Here is a 22,710-nt window from a genome sequence, read left to right as displayed (position 1 = left end):
ATTTATTAACCTACAATACAACACGTGAGTTTTCCACAGCTGATGTATTTTCACAGAAGAAATTGAGTAAGATTACCCTTCTGCAAACAGCACAGAGTTTGCTAATCAGGGTTATTTAAATAATACATTAAAACCACATTTTATTTAAAAAAGCTGTGGAGACATCCAGTTAAATGAACCAGTTTCAATGTGCCTTAGCAGTACCATATACCCAAATAAACTAAATAAGACTCAAAAGAACTTGAGCAACCTGGTCTAGTGGAAGATTCCCTGTTGGGGGAACAAAATGATCTTTAAGGCAGGGGGTTGGAACAAAATGATCTTTAAGGTCTCTTCCAACCCAAAAAGCATTCTGTGATTCCATGATATAACTAATACATGTGGAAATATATTATAGATATTTGATTTATTCTTTGTTTTCCCTTAGTAATCCAGACAAGTAACTAGAGTACACTATTTATGTGTACAATATTAAAACAGACAAAATAACTTATAAATGTTATTCATTTTAGTTAAGTAATTCAATTTTAAGGTAAATAAATAAGAGGTAACACCATAGCAAAAACACATCCAATATGAAATTTTCAGAAGACAGAATAAACTTTTTTTATCAATTAACAGTCCACATGCTTTGCTACATCATTATCAATTAACAGACAACACATTTCCATCCCATTTTACAGTATTTTTCTACTAGACAATACACAGGCCTTATCAAAATAATATGCAAATAATTCAAGCTCTAAGAATATATTAAGTGCTCTTAATTTACATTGTTATTGTCTTTAAAAAGCTTCCTAAGGAAATGAGAGATCAGCCATGAAATGTCTGAAATGCCAGCAAAATCCAAGGTAAACAGAAAAAAAGGCTCTTTTTAAAGCATTCCTTTTGCCAAATTAAAACATTAAAAGCAAAAAGCCATGGATTTGTACTTATACATAAATTAAAATTTTAACTGAAACGTATCAACGTGCAAAATACGAAGCAAAAATACGCTGATGTCATAAGAGCTCTTAAAAACAACAAAACAAATAGTAAAAAAAAACCCAAAAACCACATAAATGAAGATTACAAAGAAATCCTCAAAGCAGAAAACTGAAAATACTTCAAATAATGATTTAGAAATCCTCAGAAGAAGAAAGGGCTACAAAGAGTCACGCAGTGATTTCCAACGTACCCGCCGTCTACAGAACCTATGGGGCGATCCTCCCTTTGCAATGGGTGACACAAGAAATGAGAAGAGAATCATCCACTTACTCAAAAACAGCAGCTATTCACTTATATTTCACAGATGCAGGTGGGTTTGTTTTAAACAAACATACATGGTTCTATGGCAGCAGGTCAGGCGCTCAGAAATAGTAATTAAACTTGCATTTATTTCGGAATAAGGTAGATAGTCACATTTCTTCCTTCAAGACACCTCACTAATAACATTTTGACAAAAGCAGTGTGTAATCTATAAACAAAGTTGCAAGGACTCATTCCAACCAGAAACAAAGAATTAAACCCACTGTTTTTATTATACAGTCTCTTCAGTATAATGACAGATGGCATTTTCAGTCCTACAGAGGAAAAGCTTAAATCTATAAACCCCTTCTTTTGCTCGGCAAGTAGTTCAGGTTTAAGTTCTCATTTAAGGGCTACATGCACACACATTTCATTTAGCCTTCAATGAAGGCTAAATTAGGCACCAACTCTACTTCCCAAAACTGAAAGTCTTCCCAATTCTAAAAGGGAATTTTACCTTGTTTAAAGCTGTTCTAATGTTTCTGAATTTGGCTTCTGTAAAAACTTTACCATTATTTATTAAGTATTACACTTACATATCAGTAATTTACAGAAACCAAGTAACAGTAGTTTTTCCTAGAACTTTTTCTTTTAACACCACTTGAGTGCTGTTCACAGTTAATTGCTTCTCTATTCTTATCACTTTAGTAATATATTAAAATAAAATAATCTGTGTATATAAAGGCTAAACATTCAACATTTGTAAAAAGTTTTCAAACCCAAAAATTACCCATATTTTTAAACAGAAAGTAACAGGAAACATTCAACTTACTATAAGCTAAATTTTCACTTTAGTAGATCAGAAATGTAAGTATAAAATGCCTTACCCTTTGTTCCAGAGCTGACTGAGTCTGTTGTCTTAAAAGAGTTTTAAATGGTCCCCCTTCTTTTCCAGCACTCCCACTGCCCATTCCTGAAGAGCATCAGTACAAATGACATTCAAAGAAACATATATTATAATTTGCAATCAAAGGTTAAATTAGAAAGTAGATACAATAGTCATTGAAAACAGTCAAATGATCTCCATAATTTTATTTTAAAAATGCTGAGCATCACAGTTTAATTTGGGTTTGGGAGGGGTATTCTGGAGTTAGGTTTTCACATGACTAGCAGTAGTTTTATAGCATTTGGACAAACCCCCCCAATCTAAGATCTTTTTCTGCTGTCAATCTGAATTAAAAACAATTCCAAAATACAAAGACTTGAAGATCTGGGCTTGCATTTCTTTCCTGTCACATATAACTTTTCTTCATGCTATTGGGAGTTTTGCCTGTGATTTAAATGTAGATCTGCCTTCTCTGCTGCTCACAGAAAGTTTCTACATAACCTATCAAAAAGGGCCTCTCTGCCAGATTACTCTGTAGTTAAGTATCTCTCACTACTATCATTATTTTTTTTTTAAATGAAAGTAATAAAAATCTGGCTTTCTAACAGCTTCAGAGTAACTAAATCACCTTTCCTAACCACTGGTAGGAGACTGGACACATAATTACAGCAGTAGCTACATAACACATGATTAGGAGCAAAAACAAAATTGCAATGGCAATGCACATCCTTTAATTTAAAATATAAACTCCAATTTACTTTTATTTTCTTTAATATTTAGGCAATGAAATATTCACTCATCTGATTCCTTCACATAAGCCAAAGGGTTACTGCTCAGCATTTAAAACCACCACACTTATTTGATGACTATATTTGCACACACATAACCCGCACATTATCTGTAAATGAAAATAAGAGATAAACTCCGATTTTGCACAATATGGGTAATTCCCTCCTCCCTTCTTTCAGATTTATCTCCGTCCCTACCCCCAACTACAGGATTTTTTTCTGAAGAGAAAGTTTATCAGGTACAAAGACATCCTTGCTACTGAATTACCTGTTCCCAAGGACCTTAACTGAGCGTGTTGAGATGCAGGTTATGTGTATGACAGTAAATTTTATGCTTTATGGTTAGAAATCAAAAAAAAACAAACACATACCAAGATTGTGTTTTTCCTAAAGTAAACACAATGCTGGTGAATCAGATTTTCTTAGTAATATTTCATGGCTAAAGACATACTATCATTGGTATTCCTTGTTTCTAAAGACATCAGAGCTAATTCAACAAAGCAAAAATAAACACTTAAGTTGTATAGGAAAGCACAGGATAAAGAACAAAAAGGTGTCAGGAGCAGGATGAAATACAAACACCACAGTGCAAACAGTTATGAATGAAGCCAAGATTTTCTTTTACAGAATTTGTAACTAATTTAACATAACAATTCCTTGCTAGTTTCCTTTTTCTTCTGATCAAGCATCTGATAAAGGTCAGCAAAACCATAAATATACATCAAAGTGCAGTTATTTGTTTTAACCAAAGACTGGGAGATCTAGAAATAATACTAGACTTAATAATGTATGTAAAATCATTCCTAAATTCATTCATTTTCAAGAGTTACTAGGCTACCATTACCATATAATTAGATAGAAAAATACTACGATTTTCAACAAATATTTTTAGCTGTTCTTGGATAAGGAAACAAAAATATTAGTATCTGTATAGTCCCATTAAACAAGATTAAATTGCTTCTACTCTTTGGCATTGATTCTAAACATCATTGCCAGGGACTATACAATAATAAATACAGACAAACAGAGCATAAATACTGGACATGAAACAAACTCAAAAAATAGAAACTAACCAAAATAGCTTCTACAAAAAAAAAAAAAAAAGCAGTAATATCAACTCTTTAATTTAAATCTGTGAAAATAATGCATGTCAGTGAAATGGAAAAATGGGCAGAAAAATTAAAAACACGGGCTTAGTTTAGAAGATTAAATGAAAAAGCAGAGTTGCTAGCCATCTGATAACCATTGTTTCGACCAACTATGAATGAATTAATGAGCAAGTGCAAGGAACATTTGCTCCATGCAAAATACAGGAACAACAAAGTGAAGAGAATGTAGGTGATTGAAAAAAAAAGGTAAATTATTTTAGTCCAATTACCAAAGGAAATTTTGCAAGAGTAAAGGAGAAAGTTCTGTAGCATAAGCTACATGTTTCAAATCCTACAAGCAGTTCTGAAGCTGTTTCAAGCTCCTGGGGCAGAGGTGAGAGATGGGATGAATAGTCATGTAGCCAGCAGTTTTCAGAGGCTAACTGAGCAAAACCAGGGTTATAGAAGGCTGGGTGTTAATTGCCCCCGTATCAAATAGCAACAACATTTCCTTAAAAGTTTGCTTAAAAGGCCATAATAGATAGATCCTACCAGAAGCAGCCAGAAGCAGCTCTTCAGTGAAAGAAACACTTTTCCTCAGAACAACTGGGCTGACATGGCTAGAGTGTAGAGGTTTAATGCTAGACCCCGAGAGGAGGAGACAGGACTTTTTAAGATGTGGGGAATCACAAGAGAGTGTAGGGGAGCTGGGAAACAGGAAAATCCTAGGTCCCTGTGGGGAAGGTGCTGTGGAGGAAAGTAATAGAGACAAAGAGATGTAGATTCAGAAGATGACTAAAGAAACGGACAAAAGAAATCAAAATGAAGCATTTTTGTTTTCTCTAAACGAATCGACACTTACTGCTAAATTATTTCACAACACACAAAGAAATGGAATGACAATACAGCTCCACAATGTGAATGAGAAGCATGTTTTTAAAAATCATGACTGGATTATTTTCCTTTGGAAATTATTTTTTTAAAAGCCATGGTAATCTGACATTTATTTTAAATTTCAAACAAAATTTGATAACGAATACTTTGGAGTAAAATAAAAGTAACATAGTCTTTGCACACACTTAATCTGATTACTTTCATTATTTAGGTAGAAAAAGTTATTTTCCAGAGAGGTCATGGATTTGGTTTATGATTTTCTAAAGTAATAGATCTTGTAGAATTCTAAGTTCCCACAAAGAAAAGGAGTTCCCACCTTCTGAATTTCCTCCAAACATATACTATGTGACATCCAAATGTATTACTGGATTAAAATAGGTCATGCTTTTCATCAGCCTGATTCTGTTCATTTGCAGTGGCAGAAAATCTATCACTACTCACAGAAGTCTAACTTCAAGCCCAAATAAGCTTTCTCAGCATGTGTATTTATAGACCAGAATGGATAACACAAGCACAGTTGTATTTTACAAAATACATTAAGGTAACATTCTCCTGATTTGGAGTTACTGAAAACTAGATGCTTAAGCTGATCCAAGTTTCAACCTCCTCTATTTTGTTAACTCCTATTGTGAAATTGTGGTATCTGCACTCTTTCTCCAGGTCAGTCTCCATCTTAGACACGTGAACACACAAAATACCTGACTGAGAAATAAAGAGGAATATAATATACTGCAGAAATATCAGAAAATACTTCATTTTTCACATCAGCCAAATCAAGTAATGGTTATCTCGAATCTGATAATTTTGATAAGTTTGAAGTGCCACATGAGAAGTCTGCATTTCTTTAACGTTTTTTAAACACTAACATCACCTATTTTCACACTGAAATATTCCAACTTAGCAACAGTCTTGGGAAACAAAAAACAGAGGTCTAAACATATACAGGGAATTCTTAAAAACAACATACAGAGTTTAGTATGTTATATATATGCACATCACCAAATTTTTGGTGAAAGGTAACATGAATGACTCAAGAATCATTTAAACTGTCATTAAACTGTCCTTTTAATCTATTAAGATTCAAAATAGAGTTTGTCATAACCAAGATATGGAATCTTTATATGCAACCAGCAAATCCTTTTGGGAAAAGTTTCAGCAGCAGAGTTAAAAGCTGCTAAAAAGACAGTGCTGGTAAGCAAAACTGGGCCCACTGTTAGCTTTAGTACTAAAAAGACAGATAAAAATATCTTCACATACTTGAAAACTCCCTGAAAATAAGAGCTACCAGTTACACAATCTGTTTCTGTTCTGAATGAACTGACTAAAGACAAAAGGGTCCATCCACCTCCATGATATTGCCAGCAATGAGGTAAAGTTGCTGCTTTAAAACCCTAACAAATTCACACCGAGTTGCCACTTTCCTAATTTGAGAACATTTACATCTATAAAGATGACCGCCTATGTTATATTTAAATCCTTTACATGAAATGATCTTTACCATGGAAAATACGAAAAAATGAAAGAGTTTTCAAATATTCAGTAAACCAAACACATGAATTTATGGTTCTTCTATATCATAAGCATCCAGTTATATCTGTATGTCCTTTAAACAAGCGATCACCATCCACAAAACAGTCATAATTTAAAAATAAAGACAGAAAAAAATAAACTGCTTTTGTTTGCCTGCTTGTTTTAAAAATGGGACAGAGAAGATAGCACTGAGAAAGACAGCTTCCTAATTGGGAACAGTTTTAACAGATATCCAGGGAATAAACCAGGTAAAATATTTAATACAACTCCATTTGAATGCAACATTTAACTTATCTCCTAGGAAAAATTCTTGAAAGGGGTGCTATCAAGTAAAACTGAATAATCTGCTTTAATATGCTTAAAAATTGTCTAATTAGATGGAGACAAGAATGTTCTGAGCTTCAAATACCACAATTTAAAACATCATTTGAAAAGTAACCAAATTATAAACACTTCTGCAAAATATTTTGCTCTATGGTAGCAAAATTCAGGGCCTTGGTCACATAATGGAGAGTAAACAGACACTCTTTGAAGTTGTGCTGACATTATTACTAACATGATTCTAACCACAGACTAAAAAAGAAGGAGGGAGGAAACAACAAGTTGAAAAATTATGACAGACCAATGGAGAAAGGAAAACGTTTTTTGAAGATGGCTGTTACAGGAGTTACGTGTGATACAATTTAAGTGACTTTCAAAGTGTATACTGTGTATGTAAAGCCATTTCCACACACCAAGAGAACAAAAAGACAGCAGCTGCTAGGTTTCTAGTATTGCATTTGCAAAAAAGAGTTCAGAAACAGAAAATGTATGCAGTATATTTATAGCACAACGCATGAGGCCTGAAGACTACACAGTTTTAGTAACACCATCCTTGACATATTGAGGTGAGAAATATACTCCCATGATTTGTGATATGAAATGGAGGAAATACGAAAAAGGCAATTACTTAGGACTCCCTTAATGCTCCAAGATGTTTTATTTTGGCTTGAATACAGTTGTGTTACAAAAGTAATTTTAATGTTATCCAGGACAGTGGAAATACAGGCAGGATTGAAATTTTTGCCCTACAGAAACCCTTTTGAGCTTGAGGTGTGCTATGTGAAGTCTCCAATTTCCACATCATTTTGATAACTTCAATGCCAGAAAGCAAAAAGGGGTTGAATGAAAATATAAAAAGAGAAACACAAATTAAACAAAAAGTGGGTGGAAGCGCCTTACCAGTTTTGGGTGTCAAACTCAAATCTGTGTCAGAAGAAGAGGACTGTCGACTGTAGGACTTGGAAGGTGAAAAGGAATAGGTTTGGTTTTTCAGAGGGGTGGAGGGTCCTGATGAATGAGTATTGGGATTGGGATCTTCATTGAAAGGAATCCTGCCAGAAGAAGGTGGAAACATATTCAGTAATCCTGTGCCAAAGGACCTGGCTGACAGCAGCATGATCCAAACACCAGGATGGGACTGGGGCAGGGCCAGCAGCTATTCCTTAGGTGCGAGACTGGGGATGAGGCCAGAGGCAAAGAAATGCTGTTTTACCCATTCAGCATTCTACAGGTAGATGCTGATAATCTACAATGAAACAATTAAGCCAAATGAAAGGCATGAGATGTGACAAAAAAATCATATATATATATATATGCAAAAGAAAAAAATTGAAAAGTTTATGGCTTAAAAATCTGGTCAAGTACACAATGCTTTGAGTTAGTTTAATAAAGAAAAAATGATTTCAAATTATATTTGTGTTTATACATATTTATACATTTATGTATATACACACATATGCATTTAAAGGAAAAAAAACCAACGTTTCCTTATCCTATAGCAGCAGCAGCATGCCACAGCTAAAAACAGAGCAAAGAGGAGAATCTTTATGGGAACAACTATATTGACAAACAGTTCACTTATGCACAGGTTGACTTACCTGCTCTCTAAAACCATCTCTTCCACAAATGGCACAGACCCTTCCTATAACCAGTTTAAAACCTAAATACCGTATCAGAATTATGCTTGAAAGCAATTATTATGAACTCGAATCAAAACATGATTTTCTCCAGTGACTGTACAATAGTGAACGTTTCCCAGATACACCAACTGAATTTTTACTGAATTTTTCAGGAAGCAAGCACGTTAAAACGAAACGAAGAGCGTGGCTTTGTGGAAGAGACTCCGATGCATTTCCAAGAAACTATTGCCTTTGTTTCAGCAGCTGCACACTGGGCAGTTCTTCACTGACAACAGGAGGTGTCTCCATGAGAAAACGAGGGAGGAAGGATGGGTGGTCCCTGCCTACACTGCCTGCCTGCCTGCCCTTTGCGACCACTGTGCCTGTGGCCTGCCTCTCCCCAGCTCTGGAGTCTGAGCAGTCTCGTACCAGTGTAGATGAGAGTGGGAACAGACACAGAGAAGTTCTGAGTAAGTCGTGAGCCAGTAGCAGTGTGAATTGGGCTGTTGTGAGTCGAGCGGCATCCATGGCTTGGCGGATGAACCAGCGGAGACCTGAGAGAATTTGCGGCCAAGGTGGAAGAAAAGAAAACAATACATACAAACAGGTTGCAAGGTTATGTTATCAATGATTTCAGGGAAGTTTAGCTAGAAGAGATCTCTTACTCTAAGCAGACTCTAAGAATTTAAATTCCTAGCATGCAAGAGGTCCGGATGAAAATAAAAAGAGGGAAAGGAACAGCTTAAAGCACTAGCTTGTGAATGCATAATTGATTCTCTGGCAATAGGGCATCAAGTTAGTAAAGCCAAGAATAAGAAGTATTAGTTGATTTTGCTGCTTTAGAGAAACACGCCCATTTTTTGAACTGAGTCAGTATCCACCACCAAGCTGAACAGGGATAATTTGGGAGGTGGAATTTCCACATTTTGCTGCAGAGCGAAAGCTACCGATTTATTCACGGATGCTTTTTAGGCTGATAATTACCAGGTCTACCTTTTTTCCTTTTAAATCACCGCTGTTATTTTATGCTGCACTGTATCCAGTAGTTCTTTTGATGGCAATTTTTTAAATTAAGACAAGTTAAACAAGCTATTATTTGAAATAGAAACCAGTAATTTTTAGAAGTCAGAGCATATTTTGCGGTATTTTGCAGAGCAGTTGATGCCTGCACAACAAAAAATGCCTAATTTCTACTGCCAGGACACAACAGCTCAAACTAATGGAAATGGCTACTTTAATCAATACCTCTAGAAACACAGTATATGTAGGACAATTTTTTGTGCTGTTTTCTCCTTCCAGAAATTGGATTGCTCTAGCAAACAGAAAATTTACCCAAGCAATAAAGTAGTAACAGTTTGAAGAAGACCGCAAGTATACTTCTATTAATCTGTATGCATATCAAAAAATTGCATTCAAACTGTGTCTGGTGCTGCAGTAGATACAACAAAGATCATGAAATTCTACCTCTCATCATAAAAAGTTTTCTCTGCAAGTTCACTGTCTACCCGTTTTGCCATAGTCCTACTTGTTTTGCAACAGTAAAAAGGAAAGCACACAACAAAAGATGAGACCTTTTGGGGGTCATTGTCTAAATTACTGACAGAACTGTCTGAATTCAAAATTTATATCTTCTTATATGGTCAGCATACATACGCAAACTTGAACCAAAGGTATACCCTGAGAAGCCCCCACAGAAATGTTTATTGTACAAACACAGAGTCAAAGCAGAACTAATGATCAGTTAAACTGGTGGATCACAACCCAAGGATATGTAATACTGTTGCTACATGAATTCAGAAGTCATCTTAAGTAAGGATTACCACTCCATCTTCTATTGAAATAACATAAGTAATCCAACCTAAAACATTTCAAAATTGTGGAATACAAACTGAGTTGCCGACAAATAAAATTACAAAAGGAAAACAAATTCTGGGGAAAAAAAGAAATCACATCGGTTATGTAAAAAACTGAATGAGTATGAAAAGAAGAGAGGTGAAACTTGTTTCCCTGCAAGCTACTAATTCATACTTACTCCTTCATTTCTTTGGATGGGGAGTTACATGCAGGTAAAAATGCTGATGTGTTACTTAATTTATCCAACGTGCAGGCTGTTCCTATGGCTCGCACTACCAGTCCAGACTCTCCCTCCAAATCAAAACACTGCAAATAACCAACAACAGCATTTCCTCTCATTTCAAGCACCTTCAAGCCAATCTTCCTTTGCAGTTCACCTACAAAACAAAAGGTAAAGAGCTCATAATTGCAGTGAACTTTCCCTATTCTCTTTCGTGGTCTTTGACCTCTGCTTTTGGAATTGCCAACCAAGTCAGTAGAACAGGTAATAAATGCAATCCTACACAGTTATGCCAAGGAGCTGGTCACAACCTCTGCCTCCTATAACATAGTGTGACACCAATGTCTTGCATAACTTTTTTCTTTTTTTTTTCCATATCCACTCTGATTGCCAAAATAACATGTTATTTCAGTTTTTTTCCCCATCTACTTTTTATTTTCATTAGTTTTTTCCTTTTTCTGTTTATTTACAGAAAGAGACAGTCAAGATGTGTCCTGGAACTCAGGTAAGTTTCTAAATACTCCTTCACACAGTTCAGAACAATGTAACATCTTTGACACCTGTGTGGATAGGCATCTATAATTTCTTTATTTACAAACTTATTCAAGCATATTTCAACCTAATTCATACTTTTTGCCCTCTCCCACTGCAAACAAAAGATTGCCACTTCTCTTTTAGCTGCACATAAGGACTGAAAGACTGTGACTGTAACACACTGTTACAGTGTGTTATTGTTGCTTACTTAGCAAGATGTTTAAAAAAAACATATTTAATAGATCTATGTAGCTAGACTGTTTTGGTCATACTTAGGTAGAAAGTATCTCTCTTATGATGACAATTAAAGACTTCCAAAATCCTCTGTTAACAAACTGAAAAATCCTCACTGTCACAATGAAATGGTCACAGAATCACAGAATATCCTGAGTTGGAAGGGACCCACATGGATCATCAAAGCCCAACTCCTGCCCCTGGTTTCTACTGCTTTCTTGAAGTTTGATTTTAAAATTATCAGCACAGGTTACTATTGCAAAACTTCTTAATTGAAATCATGCCTGTACTGGTCCTGAAAAACCTCAAAGATTGAGGTAGTGTATGAAGTTCCTAGCTGAGTGAAAAGTGCTAGGGATTTCATCCAAGCCAAGGTTGAGACCATATTCTTTTTAATATAAACAACACATAACATGACACAGACCTGTGAAACAGCCTGGCTCGCTCTCAGAAGTTACAGATTTCTCCAGGATTCTCCAGGTGTGGCCATCAGTAATGGATTGCAATGTGAAACATTTTTTTCACATGACATGAAACAGTATTGCTGTGAGGTGTTTTGGTTTTATTCCTCTTGCTGTGAGGTGTTTTGGTTTTATTCCTCTTAACCACTTCCATAAATAAAATCTAGCAGAACACTTCCACATGTGCTACTTTATCCACTTGCACTGTTTGTGCAAGATGAGAGATATGCAAATTTTAATCCCGTAAACTAACAGGGAGCTATATTAAAAGGGTCTTCATGTCAGTTATGACAATAGTTTTTTTCCACTTTATTTTCTCAAAATGTGCTTTCACAGTGAAGACACCGAGTAACATCTCCATGACCTCTTCTACGTTGCCCCACTTCTAAAGATCTCCACACATGCTTGCAAAACTCAACTCACTGTTTATTTTAGTACCTTTCTTAAAACACAGCTGTATCTACAAGAAACACAACAACACTAAGGGCCAAGCAGAGAACTGAAACCACTGCCTATCATCCTGGTGTCTATGTTTCATTTCTTTTTGTTCCTTACACCTTCAAGATTATCCATCTTGAATTGACTGCCTCTTGTCTTAGTGTGCAATTACTAAGAGCACAAGGGTGTTTTGTTCTGTACCTGACACTGTGGAGACAACTGACTCTAATCACTGGTCTCTCCAGGAACTGTAAATATGTTGTGCAGAATCAGTGCAAGGCAATGCAGTTTATCAGAATGATAGAAACATAGAATGTCCTAGGTTGGAAGGGATCTTAAAGATCATTTTGTTCCAACCCCTTGCTGACAGCCCTAACCAACCTGCCTTGAAGACTTCCAGAGATGGGGCATCCACAGTTTCTCTGGGCAAGCTGTTCCAGTGCCTCCAGTAGAGAATTTCTTCCTAATATCTAATCTAAACCTACTCTCAGTTTGATTCCATGTCCCCTTTTTCCTGTAACTCTTGGCCCCGGTAAATAATCCATCTCCATCTTTCCTGGGTACTGGAAGGTTACAATTAGGTCACTAAAAAGTCTTCTCTTCTTCAGGCTGAACAATCCCAGTTCTCTCAGCCTTTACTCACAGAACAATAACCCAAGCTTGACTTCAATCAGATGGGAGGAATAACACCAGTATTAATGCACACTGTATCTCAGATGGTGTATATTTGTTCACATACTTCAAAGTAGCCTAAAGAGGGTGGAGTTGTTAATTATTTTAACTGTGTGAGTTAAAATTCTAGTAATACTCCTCATATGGGTTAAGAACATCTTCAAAAAAGTTTCACAGGTTTCTTTGACCTTGCTACAAGCAACCAACAAATTAAAAGCAGGATGGCTTCACCAAAGAAGGGGGGGAAAAAAGTCAGCCCTACTGGCCATCAGTTAGAACAGTACAATCCTTAGAAAGAGAAGACACTGTGAACTGAAAAAAACCAAACATAATTAATCCCAAAAATCACACACTATCTTAAGCAAGGCAGTTATTTAAATGGTGAATATTTTTAAAAGCAGCAATAACCATTACAGCCTACATGATTTAATACCTGACATGAGTGAAATAAGTCTTTGTCTGGCCTCATTTGATGCCCTTGGAGTACGAATTCGGTCTATCCACTGGTATTCTGGGTCTTCGTTAACTACAAGTTCTTCCACAAATCCATGAATTATTACTGCTCTGTAACACTTAGGAATAGATGTAGCTGTTAAAAAATATATATAAAAGATGTAAGACATAAGTCTATGAGCCAAGAATTACAAGAAAAAATAAAATTACATATAAAAAGGGATGTGAACGATTCCAGAAAGTTATCCACGTGATTTTCTGTGAAAATGTGGACGTGCCCAAGCAGCTTTGTTCTGGGAGACCGTGGAACACCAGTAAGATAACTGTCCAGTGCATCAGTTACAACATGTACCATTATGAAACCTTTTCACTTTGTGTCTCTTTAACAAGATATAGAACCAAAATAACACTATGTATGTATTCACAGACATTGAAATCGAACTTAAATAAATAAATAAAAAAAAACCCCAGTTTATGTTGTTTTGAAGTATGGACAGTAAAAATGTATTAAAAACAAAAAGCAAACCAAACAATTCTATGCATTTTCTACTGGTTTCAATGTAATCTTCATTGAGCTTATGCAACAAGCTGGTGATATAAGGGAGACTGACAGAAGAGGTAAAGAAAGAAAAATGGGGGAGAGGTTTTCTGTTCCAATAAACTTTTTTTTCTCTACTTACTGCAAAAAAATTTGACTCCACAGGATGACTGCCTGAATCTGTTTAAGTCATTGAAGAGATCTACTTTCACCACCACGTTGATCTCCCCACGTATACCTATCAATAAAAAGCCATGAGATATCAGAAGCTGTATCAATACAAAACTATCCCTATTAATTATTCCCTATTATTAGTAATTAATGCAGTTTCTATTACCACTGAGTCAGTTTTTCTGCAAAGAATGTACTATAATGAACTGGTAGGTCAGCTGTCAACTCCAGCCTGGGCCAGGGGAGTGGGAAGACCTGTCCTTGTCTCTCAAATCAGCTGCAGAGGTGCCAACCAAGAGGAAGTTTCTAGTTCTGCTAAGCCTTTGAGGCTGAAATGATGTAAACAACAGTCCTCAAACACCTGCCATACCAGACAGGGCTTTAGGAGAAAGATGGGATTGGGAAAAAGAGGCCATCAGCCTCCTGGTGCTGCAGTGGCCCCACTGCTGCAGGGTGCACGTGCACGTCCTCTTTCTGCTGAATTTCAAAATTGCAGTAAAGCCACTCTCTAAAGTTCAACCAAGCGAGAAAAAATTATGGTTCTTTCTAGAACCCCAGAATGGCACATTAATTGTTTGCTAAATACCTTAACTGTGAGAAGAAATATACAAAAAATAAGGTATTACAGACCTTTTAGATAGATCTTAAGTTTTCAGCCACAATTAAATCTTACTAATAATGGAATATTTCCTAACACACAGATGTTCATTTTTTACTTTTTTTACTTTCCTATTTTGAGCTCTTTCTTCTTTCTCCCCACCCAGTAACAAAATCACTTCACATATTACAGGTTCTGACATATTGAGGACTCAACTTCTTGATGAGTCTGATCTCTAGTGTCTTCAGAAGCCTTTATCACAGAAGTATATGACACAAGCAACAGCATTAGATTTGTTGTTCAACTTAGATACTATTGCAATAAAGTCAGCAAGATCTAATTCCAAAATTCCAAGAGACAGAAGCCTTCAGTTACTGTAACTGCCTCAGGTTCATATATTTTCACAGTTAATCACGTTGAGGTGCAAAAAAAAAATTAATAGGAATTTAAGAACATTATTTCTTTTTTTTTAAGGAAGCATCAATTACTGTTTACCAAGAGAAAAGATAATTGGAATCTAGTGTTATGAGCATGAAGATATACTGATTCCAATTCCACTTAAATAAAAAAAAAAAAAAGATGTGAAATGCCAACAGATCTAGAAAAACATAGAGAAATATAACTCTCTCTGACTTACAAGTTGTACACATCCTGAGACAAGTGTTCACCTAATTTAGCTTCAAAAGAAAATGTATGATAGGAAAACGTGCACCAAACAAAAGGATAAATAAGGAAAACATATGCAGTATTTCTCAAAAAAAAAAGTCTTTAATATAACTTTTAAATATAAAAAATATATGCATCAGTTATGATGCCCATCTAGTAAACACCAGAAACAATTTCACAACAGTGATTTATAATTAGCTTTTAACCCAGTTAGGTGACTTAATTCACACTGAATAATGAACAAAGAGAGTAAGGGCAACCACATAAATGTCCTGTACTCAAGCAGCAAGCTAAATGGTATAAACTGACTTTGACTTTCCAAGACAAAAGCTGTTTCATTAAAATCAAAAGCAAAAATATCATTAACGTCATTTTCTCAACCCTCCAAGACATTCTCATGAAATCTCCCTAGCACTGAGAGCACTCACTGCTGGGAAAAGGAATTTCATCCTGTTGAAGATATGTCACATCCTGTCCCTTGATCTCAAGTGAAGTTTATCCCAAATCCCAGGAAGGCACACCCCAAATAACTTCAGCAAAATGATATTCACTTACTAAACACGTGGTAACTGGAAAAGTATGTTTGGGTCTTTTTTTTTTTTAATGTTATTTTTGCAGTAACTACTTTAAATACCAAGTGAAGGTTTTTTTTCCACTTGTCACAAGCCCTGTGGAAGGCATTCTGCCAAGCACTAATCTGGACTCCTATGCCAGAAATCTTTTCATGTCAGAAATAAGGGGGGAAAAAAAAAGCCAGGAAAGTAGCTTTCCAGCTCCCAAAGCTAAAATTATTACAAATTTCTTTGTAATGTTCTACAGAAAGGAAGATTACAAGAAGGAGATTACATCTCACACAGGACTGTTTTAAATTAGCAAATCTTACCATGAATAGTATCATAAATTGGAAACCATCCCGAAATAACTGTAGCTGCTTCACTATAGAGCAAAGGATCAATATCTATGTACACTTTGCCAATGGCATCATTGGCACTGTAGGTGTCATGATCAAGAACTGTGATCTGGAGAGGCTCATCCTGTAGCTCTTCATCATCTACCTGGAAACAAATATTAACATGGAATCTGAGTCTTTAAAAAAAGTGCAGGGAAACGCTGCTGAAAAACAAACACAGAAGAGGGGAGAGTTAGTTATGTACAGTGACCTGGCAGAGATAAAAGTGGAATTTCAGTTCAACACATTCACTTATTTTGATTTTACCCTTCAGAGACTGGTGAGATCCTGGAAATAGAGAGTTATCACTGGGAGAAGAACAAAAAACGCAAGATTATGGTGATTATATATATATCAAAATTCCACTCTCTAGATTGTCCACCTATCTCCCCAATACATACTTTGAAATTTAAAAAAAAATAAATTAAAATTTAAGATCAAATATCCCAGAGAACTATTACACCCTGATGTTATGATTAGTGGTGCTTTCACCACTGGTGAGTGGCTTAAAAGAAGACATTTTAAACCACCTGCTGTAAAAATCCAGTAATTTCAGACAGGTAATTTCCTAAATAAGTGCAATAATCCACCTGCAGATACCTTGACTATTTTTTAGGACAAAGACAGACCTTGTACAACTTTTTGTGCTGCATGTTACAAACCAAGAAGCAGGTTTGCTAAATGCAAAGGGATGACTCATGTAAGTGTTTGCAGAATTGTAACATGTAGCCTTGTAAAAAAGATTAAACTACACACATGTGCACACACTTAGGATGTCTTAAGCAGTTAAGTGTTTTTCCACTCTCTGAAATGTGGGATTCTTTTTTTTATTATTTTCCCAGTGTTGCTGTTTGTCTCTTGTCTTTCCCATATCCATTTTTCCATGCAAAAGGACGAATTTTGAGACATCTGTTATTGTCAGAAAAACTCTTTCTGCATGAAGAGAAGGAGTTCTCTTTCTCCCTTCCCCACAAAACTGAGCCCAGGAACTGAAAGATGAAAAAAAGGAAAACTGACTGAATTTCAACACCACAGTACTACTTTCTTAATCAACGTGTGCTGCTGATTAAGAGATGCTCTTAATCATGCATTCCATGTTGATTAATAATCTACTCATCCTTATTATTTTATATTTGCTCTAAAATGTTTTAACATTATCAGCTACTACATCACTTGCATGTATTTACAACCATGTTTATCCTGTGATATTATCTGAGAACACTATAAATGAACCATTATGTATATTCAAATGTTTTATCAATTAATTTATTCTAAATACCTTTTTATTTTTTTAATTTAATAAATAAAATGCAGTAACAAAAAACCCAAAAAAGAACATGTAAACGCTTGTTCAGGGCACAATGTCAAAGGACATCAACAAATTAGATCCTGGAAAGCAACAAGCAATTACAGGAAAAAGCAGAGTGCCCTCATTATTACATAAGGAAACGGGAAGAGAAAGTGTCCAGTAATTGTTGTCCAAGCTCTTTATCTTGTAATCTTCTCACAGGAATTTTCCATTTTCTTCTCTGTCAAGTGCATCACTCTTGCAACCCACGTTAACATTTCAAATACTAATTAACTTTCCTTACCCCAAATTTTAAAAAATACAAGAATACCTGTACCCAGATCTGAAAGCCCAATCCATGCTATTTTTCCCCCCACTTTCACCTCACTCTTGTCTTTTCTAGTATTACCCAGAACAACATTTGAGTTGGATCCAAGCTGGCAAGCTTTTATCTTCACAAACACTCCTAAAAAGCCAACGAGACACCTTTAGCAAACAAGGTATAACTGCAGATGGGATTGCTGAAAAGGCTTTGTGTGTATTTAGGCAGAAACACACTTCAGTGCTCAAAACTCATTTTCTGCCTGAAATGCAATTATTTCATTAAGGGCATCTAAGCCAGAGTGTCTATATAGATAGAGGCAAACTCTTAAAAAATACTTACTTCAAATTTGAACCACTCAGAATTCCACTGAGGATTAAGTGATTTGGGATACACATCTGTCTTAAATGTTGTATTTCCAAATTTCACCTAAAATACAAACATTCAATTATCAATAATAAATACTAATAAGTAAATTCACAGACTCATTACAGCTACACATGCAAATAATTTCAAATATATATTTCAGTAATTTCAACAAATCATATTCTTTTCACTGAGAATGGCTTTTTAAATTGATTTATATATATCAGTATCCATCAACCAAGGACACTTCCAACAAATCCCACTCTCATAATATCCAAATTGTTTCTTTTCCTCCTCAATCACTTGAAAGGCAAAAATATTGCTTATATTGGCTATTCAAAGTCACTTGGTATACTCTCCTTGCCCTCTGTTTAGAAATAGTGTAAGGAAAAATTATCTGAACATTGACAGCTTATGGCCTATTACTCGTCTCTCTAAGATTTCTAAATTGGCTTAACAGAAAATTGATTAAAAAATATAAAAACAACCTGGGAGTGTGACACATATAGAGAGAACACTACTAAAAATTAAGTATTCTCCACATTTCTATTTATTAATGCACCTTCAACCACATAATTGCCTATTTCAGGAGGCTCCATCTGGTCTCCACAGGCATCTATTTCAGGCTGACCCAGTTTGGGTTTTGTAGCGGGTTTTTTTTGGTTTCTTTAATGAAACTGAATTTCTGTGATGTTCCATACATCCCAAAACCACACAGCACCATGTAAGAGCCTTTATTTCACTGCAGCTTCCATTCCAAAACATTTATAAACATTTGTAGTTTTCTGAAGGTTGCCTCTCAAAAAAATTAGTACTTCAAGACATACCAAGTATCTGATGGTATTTACAAGTACCCAAAGTTATGTTTTTGAATTCATTTGAGATTCTTATAGAAATAAAGAGTGTGCTGATATAAAAGAAATGCTGCATTTAAAGACAGTTGGGGATTTTGAACTGTTGTCTTCTTTTAAAAGTCTAAATGATTTTGGAGACTAAATTTAGGCCTAGATTTGAAAACTGTATAGTAATTTTTGTAATGTTTTTGCTCAAGACAGTATTAAATAAACACTTCATCTATTTCAATAATATGTTGATTATTTTGCAAAGGTGCATAACCTGACTCTGAAGAGATTCTGCACTTGCTTAAGTACACACAGTTAATTTAGAAAGCATAAATCACCAACTATGAGTTCACACTTAGCTCTGTATAAATCACTGTACATACATCAGCTGGAGTAGTATGAAAGCACGGGACTAAACCTTAGCATACAAAATCATCTGGTTATCCCAAAGTGGGTGGATGCAGCCTGTGTGCCCCCAGAGAAGGGACAGTACAGCCCTGTGGAATGTGTACCCATCACACAAAGTCGTGCCATAAAGTGATACTGGCACTGGCTTTAACAGAGCCACCAGTTAAACACCAGTTCTGCTCCAGAAGCTGCCAAGACAGAGCAGTCCCGAGCTCCACCCAACCTATTTTAACACCTTATCTAGGGAGTAAATTAGTTCCCCTGGAGCCCCAGGCTGTTATAACTGAATTTCTCCAGTACTATAGCTAGTTCATTAAAGCCTGTAAAGATAATCAAGCACCACACTGCTGTTTGCTGTGCAAAGTTAGAAGCACATTTATGGAAGAAATTGTCACAGAATATTCTGAGTTGGAAGGGACCATCAGCAATCATGGTGCTCATTGTCTCCTGACCAGACACGCTGGTGAAGTCCTTATTTTGCACAACCTGAGCCAAGTAAGAGCTTTCACACCTTTTCTCATTTTCTTTTCTAATTCTAGGTTTATATTGCACTATTTAACAAGGAAGTTAAAGGCTAGGGATCAACCAGAACCTTAACATCTGCTTTTCATTCTTGCTTGAGGAAAAACATGTTGAAAAGATTTTCAACAATCTCACACAGAAAAAAACCCCAATAGTTTCAAGGTCAATTTATTTTGAAATAAATCTCACCTGCTGCATTGCCCACTCCACATGAGGAAAGGATAATTACTCCACACGTGGAAAGGGCCATTCCCACACTATTCCTAAACAACAGTCCTAAAAGCAAGGCCCCCACCTATGTATTTCTTTACCCTTATTTGTGCCCAGATGTTCCTGGAACTGCATATTAACCCAGCTAAGCAAACTGATCTTACTGAAAAATTTTCTTTTCCTTTTTTGCTAAGCTAGTATTTAACTAGATGAATTTCAAAATTTACTTTGCTACACAACTACACAGAGAGTGAGGTTGGGAACAGATAACCCACATGGGAGGAGAACTATTTCCCCTAAGTCAGCATAAAAACAGACCAAGTGAAACTCAGAGAACTGTATTTCTTATCCCCGTTTTCCCTGTCTCCTAGTAGCACACACCAGAGTTGTAATTTTAAATTGGATTAAAAGGTAGCCTACAAGAGAAGCCTTTCTAAATTAAAAGCTGACTGATGAAACAGCTGACAAAACACTGAAAAATTAAGTTAAATGATTGTCATTCATGTAATAAAGTAGAATAGTGTACTACTTCAGCTCCACTGGAAAGCACATGAGAAATACATTTTCACTTTACTACCAACTTACTGTCCCACTAAGCAATGGCATTAGTGTCTAATGTCAACCAAATTTTTAAGCACCAAACAAAATCAGGACTTCTATACTCAAAATCTATTTTGATATTAATATTATCAGACCTTTCAATTTATTCCAGAAAGACATTCTGCCTTCCTACCTTTAATTTCAGTATTGTGCCAACCTCAATCACTGTTTGTGGTACCAGCATGCATTTTCACTGCACACCATTTTTAAACACCTCTTTGCTTTTTCTGAGAGTATGATTCCTGAATCTGTGGAATGCTTCTGAAGTGTTCTAAGTTATTTATATTGGAAATAATGAACCAAAGAACACAAAGATTATGTAAGAGAAATAACAGCAATCACAGAATGGTTGGGATCTGAAGGCACCTTAAAGATCATGTCGTTCCCACCTCCCTGCCACGGGTAGGGATGCCACCCACTGGATCAGGTTGCTCAGAGCCCCATCCAACCCGGCCTTGGACGCTTCCACTTATTTTACACATCAACTTTTTTTACAACCCCTTTCTGAAAAACCATCCTTAATACTGCCTGTTAACTACGTGATCGTAAAGAAGGTTGAAGTTAGATGCTTCGGGTTCAGTGAAGTGATTTGAACCGGCAAATAATGTTAAATATTTGTTGATTGAAAACCCTCTTCGAAAACATTTTACTATTTCAGACATTTTAAATCTTCAAATTTTTCAAACGTTTTTAAATTTTAAACGGAAACACGAATACTGGCCTTAAAAGCAAAGTCTATACAACCGCTTATATATTTAGTGATACAAACGATTTAAAGATGCTTTTATTACTTCTCCCTCCTCCTTACAACGCGTCTGCCTAATCACAGAACCAATGAGGCTGGAGAAGACCTCTGGGACCACCGAGTCCAACCCACGACCGAACACCAGCAGACCATGGCACCAGGACCACGGCACCGGGTGCCACGTCCAGTCTTTCCCCGAACACCTCCCGGGACCGTGACTCCACTACCTCCCCAGGCAGCCCATTCCAATGTCTAATCACCCCCTTTCGTGAATAAATTCCCGCTGATGTCCAATGCCAAGGCTGTGCCCTCCCGTCCCGCCGCCGGTTCCCCGGCACAGCGGGGGCGCGGAGCGGGCCCGGCAGGTGCCTCCAGCGCGCGGCCCTGCGCGCCGCCCCTCCCCCTCCGCCGCCACAAACCTCCACGAAGGCGTCGGTCAGGTCGCTGGCGCGGTCCATCACCGGCAAATGGCGCCCTGCCACGATCTTGACCTTCAGCTTCCCCGGCATCTTCTCCCCCCCCCTTCGCCCTCGCCCTCCTCCTCCTCCCGCGGGCTGCAGGGACGGCGCGACCGCGCCTGTGCCATGGACCGCCGCGCGGCCCGGCTGCGCATGCGCGGCGCTCCAGCCGCCGCTCCGCCCACGGAGCGGGAACGGGATCGCGGCGGCGTCAGCGACCGCTGGGGATCGTCCGACCCCGCCGCCGGGGCAGGGGCACCGCGAGCAAGCGGCACAGGAACAGGGGGGTTTGGAATGGCCCCACAGAGGGAGACTCCACGCCCTCCCTTGGGCAGCCTGTGCCAGGGCTCTGCCACTTTCAGTGGAAAGCTGTTCTTCCTCACGTTGGGGTGGGCACTTCTTGTGGTTTAGTTTATGGCCATTGCTTCTCTCGTCCTGTCGCTGGGCAGCGTCGTCTTGGCACCTGCCTTTGAGATATTTACGTGCATTGATGCGATCCCCTCTCAGTCTTCTCCGGACTAAACATGCCCAGCTCCCGCAGTCCATCCTCACTAGAGAGATGCTCCAGACCTCTCATCATCGTCGTGGCCTCCACTGGACCCTCTCCAGCAGCCCCTTTTCCCTCTTGCGCTGAGGAGCCCAGACCCGCACACAGCACTCCAGATGTGCCTCACCAGGTCATAGTAGAGGGGCAGGATCACCTCCCTCGACCTGCCGTGCTCTTCCCAATGCACCCCTGGATCCCATGGGCTCTCCTAGCATCAAGGGCACTCTGGTGGGTCATTGTCAACTTGTCATCCACCGAGGC

General features: G+C 37.3%; 1 protein-coding gene across 9 annotated transcripts in view; it reads right to left on the bottom strand.

Annotated features, from left to right (window-relative positions):
• C2CD5 (C2 calcium dependent domain containing 5) overlaps positions 1 to 22,040 on the bottom strand; it is a 66,119-nt gene extending 44,079 nt beyond the window's left edge. For 4 of the 9 annotated variants that reach the window (XM_018080514.2, XM_018080521.2, XM_018080518.2 and 1 more), the window contains exons 1-8: positions 21,864 to 22,040; positions 18,094 to 18,180; positions 16,076 to 16,247; positions 13,900 to 13,995; positions 13,200 to 13,355; positions 10,386 to 10,584; positions 7,635 to 7,786; positions 2,115 to 2,200 (exon numbers count right to left, since the gene is read on the bottom strand). In XM_018080514.2, coding sequence (XP_017936003.1) covers positions 2,115 to 2,200; positions 7,635 to 7,786; positions 10,386 to 10,584; positions 13,200 to 13,355; positions 13,900 to 13,995; positions 16,076 to 16,247; positions 18,094 to 18,180; positions 21,864 to 21,953 — 1,038 coding nt within the window. In that variant the 5' untranslated portion in view covers positions 21,954 to 22,040. Of the gene's footprint in view, positions 1 to 2,114; positions 2,201 to 4,541; positions 4,737 to 7,634; positions 7,787 to 8,782; positions 8,908 to 10,385; positions 10,585 to 13,199; positions 13,356 to 13,899; positions 13,996 to 16,075; positions 16,248 to 18,093; positions 18,181 to 21,863 lie in introns of all 9 variants that reach the window. The other 5 variants (XM_018080515.2, XM_018080517.2, XM_018080519.2 and 2 more) reach the window with 2 other exon arrangements.
• Positions 22,041 to 22,710: the final 670 nt, after the last annotated feature.

The sequence above is a fragment of the Manacus vitellinus genome, unplaced genomic scaffold (assembly GCF_001715985.3).
Source record: "Manacus vitellinus isolate BGI_N305 unplaced genomic scaffold, ASM171598v3 scaffold_5_pilon, whole genome shotgun sequence".
Taxonomy (NCBI): domain Eukaryota; kingdom Metazoa; phylum Chordata; class Aves; order Passeriformes; family Pipridae; genus Manacus; species Manacus vitellinus.
The sequence above is the reverse complement of the archived record's forward strand: the minus strand, read 5'-3'. Positions and strand labels throughout refer to the sequence as shown.